Raw genomic sequence first — 13,829 nt, 5'->3', positions numbered from 1 at the left:
GCAAGACAAAGTCTGTTTGTTTCCTTTTGTCATTAAAAACTAAATATGCGGTGCATGTGCCTGCTGGTCAATAATTCATACAAGGCATTCAGTATTCATGGTGTACGCTGCCGCACAAGACCTCTGATGACACACTGACGTTAAATCCCCAGACCAGAGCAAGCAAACCATGAGATACGACATGACACTTTTAATTTGGACTTCAGCATTAAAGAGGAGAACCTCGTGCTAAGACAGGCTGGTAAACTGGTCAGTTACCGAGTGTGAGAATCAAGTGCAGTATGGCCCAGAGCATGCCACAACATTGAGGCGCGTAATGTGCTGAGAGTCAGCTCACAACACCATGCATGCGGTTGGCTTGATGTGAATGAAATAACAACTAAAGTTGAGATGTTTCTTCCACAGCACATGCCGGTGTGTTCATGTGGAATGAGTCACTCATGCCTGTGGTCCACGGAGCCTCACAGCCCACTCACATCCTCACACTGCCAGGTTTCCCATGCAGCCTCTGTATCAATACCTAAAGTTTACATATCAGGCCCATTGAATGATGATTAGATCTGTGTGGTGGCCTACTAAACCTCGGTTCCTCCACCCTTGGGCTTCAGCCAAACTACAGTATTGTTCCTACCGTCTCTGTCTGTTTCGCTGTCAGTCAGCTCTCTTCTGTCTCGCTCTGGGAGGCCAACCTTTCAGAATTTCCAATGATGCCTCGGAAATCTGTTTCCAGGGCAACCAGGGTACCAAATACTCTCCCAGCGGCTTCGTCCTTTGTTTACACTTTTCTTATCTCAGTGAAGATGTAGGTTGCTCTAAACAGACCAGGATGGCACAGGATGATGTCAGAGTAACCCAGTTAATCTTATGTTACACACCCACATTATGAATCTCTTTTTTTCTGATTTGCATCCCTGATTAATTCTATGTTATTACAAGTGTAGGTTTCAAGTCATGTTTTTACGAAAAGATAAATATTTGCATTAGACTCCCCACATTATCCATGTAATTGCTTGTGATTAATTACACCACTGGGAAACATGGAACCTTAATAAAGACGATCCATATGCGCCGCTGCGCGCGCTGCCGTGAGACGAAAGTAGCACTTAAAACTGACACCTTTCGTTATGTAACTGACACTGAAGACAATGTTTGAATGTGTTTCTGATTATTCCCTCCTTTGCATATTGGACTTATTGAAAACCAACTCACGTCCACCACTTTTAAGCCTTGCGCTTGCGCGTAATGGAGCCCGGAGCTTTCCAAGTGTATGCTGAAATGAGAAAAGGCGGTCCCCTCCCATTCCTCAACAGAGGACGGTCCTCCACCTGCGAAAGATTTCACTTCATACGTAACAACACGAGCCAGCGGGGTTTTCTTCACAGCGGGAGCGCTCAGATTTTAGCCAACGCAAAAAGCTTCCAAGCGATGCGTTTTTGGAGTTTCACCCTCTCGGCGTCCGACCAATGGACTGATGTTTCTTCACACCTCCGCTTCGAGAAATCTGTTTTTGGGAGTCAGAGTTTCGTGAAACTAAACTATGATTTGTGGCTGCGTTGAGGAATGTCTCCTGTATTCTTGTGTGACACAAGAACCTCCAAACGCCCACGACTTGGTCAGGAAGAAAGCGGTACCCCTATTTGGATTATGTGTTTGACAAATGTAAACATACGGAATAAATAAAAAAGTGAGCACATGGGAAACCCACCAGGAATGAATCGGTCCTTTATTAAGGTTTTGGCAGCTTTATTTACATATTTCATGGAGACAAACAACTTCAGGTAGGCTACGCCAATTCATTGATCAAATATATGTAATTGTATGGACTGAAAACGAATTATTTCTCCCTTCTCAAGTTTGTATAATAAGATAATTTAGTCAAGTAATTGGCGTAATTAAGGAACAACAGAAATGGGCCGTGACTTCTTTCTGCACAGACTAAGTTGGTGTTGCTTGAGAGCTGCTTTGATTCGGATTAAAGTTGCTCCGCATTTTCAACTGCTTGAATTGCTTTTATGAGCGCTATAGTTGGTCCTCGTGATAGCCTTTATGTAAAATGTATAATATCATCATGCTGTTTTTTTTTCCTGTAACAATGACTGTATTGTGATATTTACGCACGTAGTATTATTAATTATTCCATTGAGTCATAACAACAACAATTTCACAACGTGGCACATGAAATTCCAGCATGCTGTGATATCTGTGCAGTAATCTTGCATGATGTGATTAAAATATAGCTCTTTCTTGTAAAAAATAAAATGCACATTGTCGAAATCACGCAAGATTCGTCTGATACGTACTCTCTTAAACGCATTTTCTAGTTTCCCTGTGCTTGCCCATTACTCCCAGGCAGCTGTTATGCAAGAGATAAGGTTTAACTCATGGTTTTCAGCGGGACTTTAGTCTTATAATGTGAGTTCTCTCTCTCTCTCTCTCTCTCTCTCTCTCTCTCTCTCTCTCTCTCTCTCTCTCTCTCTCTCTCTCTCTCTGTGGTTGTGCGTGTTTGTTTCAGAGTTGTGGATGCCAAGGAGCACGATTCCAGACCATCCTCCAACATGTCTCCATCAGACTTTCTAGACTCACTCATGGGTCGCACGTCCGGGTATGATGCACGAATAAGACCGAATTTTAAAGGTTTGTTTGTCATTGTCTTTGTCTTTCGGATATTTTCACACACCTCACTTTACACAAAGGGTCACCTTTACAACAAAACCACAGAAACACAGATTGTGTGAGTATTTCTGCATGCAGAATACAGTATCCACCTCCCACTAAACACACCAGACTTTAGCAGTGTTACTTATGATCCATTGACTGTTATCTGATACCATGCTGCCAGTCCTCTGATAAGAACAATAAATCACTTCAGTTGAAAGTAACATTGTTGTCCTGGCTTGAATTGAATCATTGACCCTCATTGTACCATCACACACTTGATTTCATTGGGTAAAATGTCAGAAACAATCCGCATCTCCAATTAAGTCATAATTTGGAAAGCAAAAAAAAGCTTGTAAATACAGTCACAGTCGCAGACAGGGGTGCCACCATGGCAGGCCAAGTGACGATTGATGCCCCTGTGGCAAGGCTGCAGGCTACTGACTTCCTGCGTTGTTGATGTTGATGCTGGGGACAGACACAGCATCTGTCACTGGAACGGAGCTGAGTGAGAAGAGGGCGGCCCGCTGGGGCTCAGGCCCACTCCAAGCTGGGTCAGGTGCACTGGGATTTGTTTGTTGGGGAGTTATTTGCAGCAGCCAAGCCAGTGTAGCACGGGGTTTGATGAGCGGGATTCAGAAGCACATGGCCCAGATATTTCCTCTCCATCTGGTAAAGAAAAAAGAAGATGTTGACAAGATTGCTGAAATGGACATAAGATGGGAGGAGGACAGCCTGTTTAACACCGGCTGGCATTTTCAGGGGAGGGATGAAGTGAAAGCAACTATTTCTAGCTAATGAAGAGAGGATTAGCACACATGGATTAAAAGGCATTAAGCATGGTTTTTAATGTTGCTGATTGTATTTCTCTCTGTATTTTAAAATGAATCATCTCACAGCTAAAAAACAAACACTATTTTCTAAACCCACAGCGATGTAAACAGAGGATTTTGGTTGCAAACCTGCTCGTCGTACTTTGAAGAGAGTGTTGAACTGTATTTCTGAAGGCTGACTTAGAATTCCTTGCTGAGTTTGTTGAGAGGAGGTTCTGCTTTATTTTTCTGCTACATGCTGTTAAATGTATCTGACGACAAACTGAGGCAAATATTAACACCAAGTGCTATGCAATGTTGATGAGGAAAGCACAGGGGAAAGGCACTGTGAAGGGTTTACAACTTCACTTATCAGACAGGGAAAAGAGATTTGCTGTGACTTTAAAGCTGCTAAGCCTTGCAACGAGATGTCAGTTCAGGCCACAAGAAGGACTCTGCTCATTATACTGTAGCATGCTGGGTACTGCTCACAGCGTTGGGAGGATACTGACGAGTAAACTCATAGATAACCTGTATATTACGGTCTTGATTAATCATTTAGTACATTGAGAAATATTTGAATTGCTTGCTTTTTTTCTGAATAGTTCAGAACCCAAAGATATTTTGTGATGTATCATAGAAGATTAAAAAAAATATTCCCAATTTGGAAGCAGGAACCAGGGATTTATTTGGCAGTTTTTATTTTTTTTAAATTACCTAAACGATTAAGTCAATATCAAAATAGCTGCAGGTTAATTACCTGTTCATCGACAAACCAATTATTAGGCTAAAAGAAAAAGTGTACATTGCGTTGACCAGAAAAGGTTATGAAACCAATTATTAAATGTTGTTGAGTACAACTGCATTCTAATCAAATTCAGCAATATTTATGTTACGATATGTGATCTTTTGTGTCTGGTTTGAACAAAGCATGCGATCTGTCACCATCCACTGCTGGAGCTCCGATGAAAGAAGGAAACAAGAGAACCGGTGCTTGTTGATAATGCATGTTGACACACACACACACACACACACACACACACACACACACACACACACACACACACACACACACACACACACACACACACACACACACAGTGAAACAGCAGCTTGTGAACCAACAGACCCAAATTTTCTGATGAAACATCTTCACCGCTCCAAACCCAGTCGTCCTTGTGGTTCAAGGCTTTTTCCTGTCATGTCATTCAGTTTCACAGCCCCGTAACTGTTACATGCAATATTTTCGTCAACACTACGCTGAGTTCCTCTGGCATTTTGGCTGATTTCTGCACAATGTGTTATCTATCCCTCAACCTGCAGGTCCACCAGTTAATGTCACCTGCAACATATTTATCAACAGCTTTGGTTCTATAGCAGAAACTACAATGGTGAGTTGAGCATTATGCACATGTCCTAAAGTCCTGACCCTTGCTCAGGAGTTAAGACTTAATCATCTTGTTTCTTTACCTAATCGACTTTGTTTTAAACCTTTATCATTGCTGCGTCTTCCCCTGCCATAACACTTCATTTCTGCCATTAAAAAGAGTCTATTGGCGGGTTCCATTATAGATGCAAAATATGTTCTCTGGCTATCCAAAGAAGTATTGGTTTCCCTTATACATGTGTTAGTCCAGGTTCAATAAATAATACGATAAATCCCAACCAGTAAGTCACTTAAAGTGCAACCAATAACGGTGGGTGGCGGCGCTCAGGCTTTCAAACAAGCTGATCTACTATCTGTGATGTGTGAAAGCATCCAGCTGCTTAGGGGGTAAAAATATAAAAACCTGCGAGGCTGCATCGAAACTCATCACGATCAAAGGATTCATAATGAGTGATGATAACTACTTCGATTGTGAATGACGGATGTTAATTTGCGCAGGAGCTGACGCTCGTAAGATTGCCAGGGAATTACGCAGCTTTTGACACGCATGCAGATATTTGGAACCGCCAATATCCTGATGAAATGTCAAACAACATAAGGGCCTCTCATCATCATGACATATCAATTACTCTGAGCAACTGAGCTGTGTGACTCTAACTGATACGAACTGCACTGTCTGAGATTTCCTCATCAGCCACTTCATCATTTGCATCATTTGCAGCAACATTTAAAGTTTCAGTTGGCAACTCATTACGCACATGTGCCCTTCCTGAGCATGATTGTATATTTTGTATTATGTATATGCATTCAGAGCATTTTAATGTTGAAGTTGGTTAAAGTGGAGATCATTTTAACTGCTTTATTCACTTGTGTAAATAACCTACTAAAATGCATCTTTATTTTTTAAGATGATCCAAAATTTTCATCTAGCTGTCAAATAAAGTAATGGAGTAAAATATATGTCTCTGAAATATGGTGAAGTAGAAATATCAAGTACCATGAAATGGAAATACTCAAGTGAAGTACAAACACCTCAGAATAGTACTTAAGTACTTTACTTGAGAGAAAATGTACTTAGTTACATTCTACCATTCAAGAAAAAAAGGTGAACATTTAGGTGTTACATTTGGTATAGATGCTTGCTATTGTTATCATTCTGTCTATGATAGATGCGTATTTTGAATAATCATGAAGATGCAGTGTTTCTATTTCTTCTCATCAAAAGGTGTATCTGTAATATTTAAAGCTGACACCGATGACTGCTTTCTCATAACCCCAATCACTGGATTACAAAACATGCAAAGCTGCTTGTCATCTCTGCAGGATTACAGAGTGAATATATTCCTGCGGCAGAAGTGGAATGACCCTCGGCTGGCGTACAGTAAATACCCAGATTCCTCCCTCGACCTGGACCCGTCCATGTTGGACTCCATATGGAAGCCAGACCTCTTCTTTGCCAACGAGAAAGGGGCCAACTTCCATGATGTCACCACAGACAACAAGCTGCTGCGGATCTTCAAGGACGGGACTGTCCTCTACAGTATCAGGTGAGGTGTTGCATGTGTTGTTATAAACAGAATAAAAAATGACTTCAAGAATTAAAGATGGAGACTCACACTCGAGCTGAACCATTCAGTTGATTATGTGATTGGTTGATGAACAGCAAAAGGATTTGCATCTATTTTGATCATCGGTTAAAGTTAAGAAAAAATGAACAATCAAAAACTTAAATGTAGATATATACCGGTTTTCTTTTTGATAATAAATGGTAACATTTGGCATTGTACAGTGTGTCTGTAGCTGAGGCTGGAATCTGTTCTGAGAGAATAAAATGATACGGCGGAGAACCGAAAGCGCCGATGCATAGCTCACCCCGGGACATGTTCACTCATTGCTTTTCCTACATTTCCTCTCAAACATCAAAGAGTGTCAATCTAAATGACACAGTTATAAATGGATTGTATCTCATTATAATCACTCCTTTGAAATGTCATCATGCACTGAAGTACAGTACATCCTCGTGTGTGAAGTAGATTTTTAATGAAAGAATACAGATTGCAAAGTTAATCTCAGGGAAATAGTTGAGAATCCAGAGCGAATATAAAAATGTGAATCCTTCTTCGCGTTGGTCTCTCCGCAAGCAGGATTTCTGTGCTACATAAAGAGCATTGTGGAAGACTCTGCAACATGCAGGAATGGATGACATGATAAAGGCCCATTAGTCCAAACATTTGAGCAAAACCCAGTACAAGACATGAAAATATGTTTTATTTCATTTCAATACAACTTCAATTCCAATGCGGCTTTCGATTCTTTCTGCAATGATGCACAATGTAGCAGATCAATTTCGAGTCCATTTAGAGAGGCTCGGGTGTGGAGGCGGAGTGGGTCAACGGGAGAGATGAAAGGTGGGTTAGCCACTCTCTCCGTTCAGGAGAGAAATGACAGAGTGAGCAGACGGTGGGCCACAATGCATCACAGAGAATACGTTGAAGTAATGAAAGCGTGATGGGAACCTGCTGAAGGGAATCCGACATGATATGTCAGAGGGTGTCAACTGCAAGCCAATTATTTTCAATTCATGTTCCGACGAGTTCAAGATTTATAATCAAATATATTCATTGGTGCGTTCACTGCATCTTATTTTGTGACTTTTCCTCGCATCATAGGTTGACTCTCATCCTGTCTTGCCCGATGGATCTGAAGAACTTTCCGATGGATGTCCAAACTTGTACCATGCAACTGGAAAGTTGTAAGCATTGCCTTTGTCTGAGTTTTGTCCCGGCTGCGCTTTCTACACTCACATATCCAGATGTTGATGAATCCATTCTGTTCTGTCACTAGTCGGGTACACCATGAACGACTTGATCTTCGAGTGGCTGGAGAACGGTGCGGTGCAGGTGTCAGACGGGCTCACGCTGCCTCAGTTCATTATGAGCGAAGAGAAGGAGCTGGGATACTGCACAAAACACTACAACACTGGTCAGAGGACCCACACACAACCACATGCTGCTTGTATTTCACACTCCTAACATTTCTCCTGGGCTGGTAGCTGAATTGTTTTTGTGTTCTAGGTAAATTCACCTGTATAGAAGTAAAATTTCATCTGGAGAGACAGATGGGGTACTACCTGATCCAGATGTACATTCCTTCCCTCCTCATTGTCATCCTCTCATGGGTGTCGTTTTGGATCAATATGGACGCTGCTCCAGCCAGAGTGGCGCTGGGCATCACCACTGTGCTAACCATGACCACCCAAAGCTCCGGCTCCAGAGCATCTCTTCCAAAGGTGAAACCTCACTTAGTTGACCCAGCGGCACATACGTTTTGAATTTGCAGGTCGAGAAAACCTTGTGCTTGTATCAAATCTGTCGGTCTCAATCATGTAAAATCACATAAAAACCTCTTGTGCTGGAACATATTGAGAGACATCTTATTTCAGGGATGAGTAAACCCTAAGTGTGCAGCTCTTTTGACCTGGTTGGTGCATTCAACATTTGTGTTCCAGCCGTGAAGACGCTGCCATCTAAAGCGTCGGTACATTGCCAACAGCGCTGGTAGTCTATAGCAGCTTATTTTCAATCAGGGTAAACTGCCGTGCTCATTTTGTGAAGGGTACTACAGGCAACGAGAGATGGATCTTGATGATCAATCACTCTCCACGCAGCAGGCTGCACCCGAGCACCGAAGGCCTCGGCCACGTCAGAGGTTCTCACATAACAGACACGCATGCTGGTAAATATTTAAACAGAAGCCTTTGAGAGCTCAGATTTAAGAAAACAATAACTGAATATGCCTTAACTGCCCTCAGAAAGCTGAGTTGTTTTCTCCCCATGCTAATCAGCTGTCATGGAGTTAGTTGGTCACACTGATGAACAGTAAAGAATGTCAGCTTCAACCTCACTTTCCAAAAAGAAACATGTCCAAAACAGTGCTAGAGTCACAACCTAAGAATACAGTTCTCTTTCTTTTGGTAATGAAGGAAGCAATTATTTCCTGCTGTTTATTGCCACGCAATCACTGATATTACTGGCAGCTCTGATACATTTGTTTGAAAACTATACCGATTGGTGACATTTAGAAATCTTGACATAATGAGCAAGATAAAGGGAGAAAAAAGAAAGAAAACGGGGTCGATCATACAGATCTAAGGCTTAAAATGAATACAGAAAGATCTACCAATAAAAAATCGAATCGACCAATATTCCAAGTCAAAGCGTGAATTCATACTATATTTGAACTGTTAGCTGATGCTGTCACCTTGGAGGATCTAACAGAGGAAATCTGTCTTCTCTTCCAGGTCTCCTACGTGAAAGCCATTGATATCTGGATGGCTGTGTGTCTGCTCTTTGTATTTGCTGCACTGCTAGAATATGCTGGGGTTAATTTTGTCTCCAGGCAACAGAAAGAGTTCCTTCGCCTGAGGCGAAGACAGAGGAGGAATCACAAGGTATGCTTCCAAAGTCTTTACAGGGTCGGTGTTTGGTTGTCAAACTTTTTAGCCACATTAAGTGTCCACAGCAAAATCCATCTGTTGGCTGCACCACTTTGGTGCAGACTGGAATTTTGTACAGGCATTCATGGTACCCAGAGGATGAATTGTAATGACTTCTGTGATGATCTGACTGGCCAGGTCAAAGGTCAAATCTTTCACTTATCAGTGAAATATCTCAACATCTGCGTACCAGGTCAATAGGTTAAAAATTTGGCCCAGGCTCCCAAACGATGTATCCAAATAAGTTGGCGATGCCATGGACACCATGAGGTTGACCTGTGTCATTTTCATTGAGATGTTTCAATATCTGCAGTATATCTGCTGAACATCATGTCTGCTAAATGTTAGCATTATCAGTATGTAAGCATGCTGGCGCTTTTAGCTCAAAGCAACGCTGTGGGTAACTTTAGCCTTACAGACTCTTGGTGGAATATGTATGTAGTATGAATAGGAAATCAATATTAATTCCCTAAGCAGTGGTTTATCATTAAAGTACATCAGGTTATCTTCTTTTTAATTTATCTCATGATTGGTGTTCATGTTCACATTGCTAACAGCAATACTGAGCCCAGCGGCCAGTGAGAAGAGCTGCAATCTTTAAAAAAAAAGACCAAACAAGTTCATTCTGTCCACGACTGCATGTGTTTTTCCAGGACGATGAAGGCCGCTTTAATTTAGATGGCTACAAAGTGAGTCAGTGTCTGCCAACGAAGGACGGCTCAGCTGTCAAGAACGCTGTTCCAGCTGCGAACCCTCAACCATCAGTCCTCAAGGACATCGACACCATGAGGAAGAAGTATGTGGACAGGGCTAAGAGGATAGACACCATCTCCAGGGCCGCCTTTCCTATGGCATTCCTCATCTTCAATGTCTTCTACTGGGTCACCTACAAGATCATCAGGTATGAGGACATCCACCAGAAGACTTAAACCCTGGACAAACATTTATTTTTTTTCATTTCTCAGTTTGAGAAATGCTTGGAAAGCGCAGTGAGAGGAGATGGGAGAATGTGCATTGAGAGGACACATGGTGGTGATGAAGGTGTTGTTCTTTCAGGGATAATGTATAATGTTCATGCATCATACAGTAATGCTCATGTTCGGACATTGCGAGCAGCTCTTGAGACACTGATGATTTTTTTGTTGTTGAACTGCTGCATAATATTTCCTGACAGATCTGGAAAAATGGTTTGAACTCGAGGCTCAGTAACATGCTGGAGAAGATGGACCAATTTTTTCTTCATCAATTTTGCCTTGGCATCTGTACAAGGAACAAAGAAACATTCCATGGATTTGTAACTGTAAGGTAGCGTAATTAGACACTCAAACACTTTTTGTGATTGCAAAAAAAAGGGTATTTCTTAAGGATGTTTAGGACTCTTTTATATTGTACTATTGTCATGGCACTTCCTCTGTTTGTATAAAATAAAGCAGCATAGCGTACAGGCAACAAAAAGCACACACAGACACATCGGTCAGACATTAGGCAGCAGCACACATTTCAGGCGTGAGCGCGAACAAAGCAGATGAAAATCGGGAATTGGACACTGAATTTTTATGAAATACCTGAGGCCTTAGACATCAAAGATTTGAAGAGACGAAGTGCTTCTCTATTTTTCAAGCATCTCCTCTTGTTCAGTGGTCTATCAGAGCCAAATGCAGCGTTTGATCTTTTCTACCTGTGGCCACACATCCACTTGGTGTATTATAAATCATGTTCTTGGACAAGGGACGCTACTTAAAATCAATGTAAGTTTATTCCAATGTTAAAAAAAAACATTTTTCATTTCTATTCTAAAATAATCGAAACAAATATATCATATATTTCACAGGCTATAGGTTCATAAAAGTACAATTGGCCAAGTGTATAGGTTAGCCCACAAACTGTGAACACACACTGCATTACTCAATCGGGTCATATGTCCAGATGCACATGTATTCATTTATGTTCCAGGTAAATACTCCAGGTATCTTCGGTATGGTTTTAGAGTTTGAGCCTATGTTATTTTGTAGATTTAGTGTGATGAAATATTTATTGTAATGGAGGAAAGGTTATGTTTCTTAAAAAAAGAACAGCTTTCTGTATACTTCTACAACCTCCGCCGTGGCCTGTTTCCCTTCACTTGGCGTGTTTGTTGCTGGATGATGACATATGTTTGTAGATGGATTCCACAGTGAAGGACAGAACTGCACAACATTGATGGTACAGAGCAGCTAGTGGTGCTTGCACTCCTGATATGTGGTGAACAACTCCCTTTTTGAATGCTATTCCTTATTTACTGGTCCGTACATCAATAAACTTGACTGCACCATATTTACTGTACTTCCACTTCTCCTGTCATGTATACGGTTGGGGGCTTTGTTTTATATTATCATGCATTTGTTGATGCAATTACACGATATATAATTAATTTGCATGTAAGAAATGAATAGATGGGAAGCCTTTTCAGAAGAAAATAACTGACAAAAGAAGGCACAAACACATGGAAATGCTTTTAGCTCGCTGCTTGAAGATCAGATCAAAGAAAAGGACAAACACAGTCTCCTCACCGAGCACCTTGAGTCAGGGTGATGACACGCGCCGTGGATCGCTGGGTGGTCTGGGGTGACACAGATACGATCTGACAGCAGGGTTTCTATGAATGCATGGTAATGGGCTTCACACTGTAGTGTTGTGTCCATTAGGTTGGGGCTTACCCATCAGTTAAATGGAAAGGAGTTGCGAGGCATTCACAGACAGGAGAGGACAATTGACATTTATAATAAAGACGCTTCTTCAGCTCTTTCCACCTGTTGTAACTGCACGTGCGCTCAGACAAAAGCAATGAATAACCCAAATATATCATTCTTAAAGAGACAGGAGTGGCCACACCAGCTCTCTATATCCTGTAATTACATTGTCCTGAAAATAATGCTCTTCATTCTCATACTGTGGGTAATGCCAGGATCCATCAATCTTATATTAATCTAAAAGATGAATAATACATGGCCTGTGGTAGGTTTTTTTAAAAGGTTGAATCATATAACTACTATTTTAATGCACAACACACAGGGATTATGAACTAATCAATAACACCAATCCTGGCGTGGACAGACGATCCGTTTCACCGACACAGCCTTCCATCTCTGCAGTTTGTTATTGCAGTTTTGAATATGCAGGGATGCAAAAGCCTTTACGTAATCAAGTTCAGTGTAACGGCGTATGAAAAGGAGAATAATTTGCAGCTTATGATTGTGTTAAAGAGGGACAACAACTTTCCGTCGTTGATTAAGGTTTAGGGAAGCTGCTTTGTGAGGTCGGAGAGAGGCGAGAAACGAGTGTTGCCATAGCAACAGCACAGCAATTGAGAAGGCCGCTGTGAGAGAGGAAAGCGGGAAATGAATAAGGGTCGAGAACACCGGAGCATGGAATTGCCAAAAGTACGTCTCTTATGCCTGAACATGAACACGACACTAAATTAAACATTTCTATAAAATCAGCAGCAAATTCTGCTGTTTCCTGCAGTTTATTCAGAGGATTAGGGTTCCATGGCACTCGTTAAACAACAAAACAGGCACTGAGGGACAGCCCGTGTCATTTATGGTATATCTGCTGTATGAATGCTGTACCAAAATCGGTACATGTCAGCAACATAAATATTGCTAGTTGGTGTGAAATCATCTGCAGGCTGGTAGTATTGATCTCTCCTCCCGAGCTCAGAGTAGCCTTGTCTAGAATCACGGGGAACAGTGTTTCCATAGGACGTTTTAAAATGAACTCTGCAGAGCTAAACCACCTCCTGAGAAACTATCTTCTGAGGAAGGCGTGAAGAGGACTGAACTTGATCAATAACAGTGGACTCCAGACCAGTGCTCCTCATCACACACCATCAATTTAAACATGGCTCAGCTGCATCACTCATCATTACAGATGTTTCAACATATTGTTATTGGCACAGTCTGAGGAACCTTCTGTCCCTAAACTAACCTGTTTCTAACTAATTAACATGTTTAACAGTCACATTAGATACAGCACTTAATATATTTAACTTATTATACTTTCCGATGCTGTTAAATGTTTGTTTATATCAGTCATATTACAGACATGTAAATAAAACGGTCCATATGTACATAAGTGTGACATGAAATGCTGAGTTTCAATATCTGACTTTCCAACTATGAATATGAACATATGGCCAGTAAATTAAGGTCTATATCTTATTGTCATAATTAAATACAAAAGTATGGCAATCCATTTCCTCCATGAAATGAAGAAGCAACATGATAGAAAAGTCAAAATCAATTGGTAATAAAACATAAAACATAGAATCATTAGATTTAAAATTGTTCATTTACCATAAACATTTAATTATAAAATAAAAAATATATATTTCTATTTATATATATATAAAATATTTTATTTCAAATCTATAAATGTATTTATTTACGAGCAGCTTTCCGTCAGTTCTCTTCCCGTTCCTGGTGGCCGTGGACGGTCTGAA

General features: G+C 41.0%; 1 protein-coding gene across 1 annotated transcript; it reads left to right on the top strand.

The window, feature by feature from the left end:
* Positions 1-1,692: 1,692 nt before the first annotated feature.
* On the top strand, positions 1,693-10,278 carry glra2 (glycine receptor, alpha 2; the record flags this gene model as incomplete). The annotated part of the gene is made up of 9 exons (XM_079277513.1): positions 1,693-1,778; positions 2,513-2,634; positions 4,791-4,858; positions 6,178-6,401; positions 7,524-7,606; positions 7,699-7,836; positions 7,929-8,143; positions 9,155-9,304; positions 10,003-10,278. 9 exons carry the CDS (start codon positions 1,693-1,695, stop codon positions 10,276-10,278), a joined length of 1,362 nt encoding a protein of 453 aa, XP_079133639.1.
* Between the last annotated feature and the right edge of the window lie 3,551 nt (positions 10,279-13,829).

This window comes from Melanostigma gelatinosum (genome assembly GCF_949748355.1).
Source record: "Melanostigma gelatinosum genome assembly, chromosome: 10".
Taxonomy (NCBI): Eukaryota; Metazoa; Chordata; class Actinopteri; order Perciformes; family Zoarcidae; genus Melanostigma; species Melanostigma gelatinosum.
The sequence above is the reverse complement of the archived record's forward strand: the minus strand, read 5'-3'. Positions and strand labels throughout refer to the sequence as shown.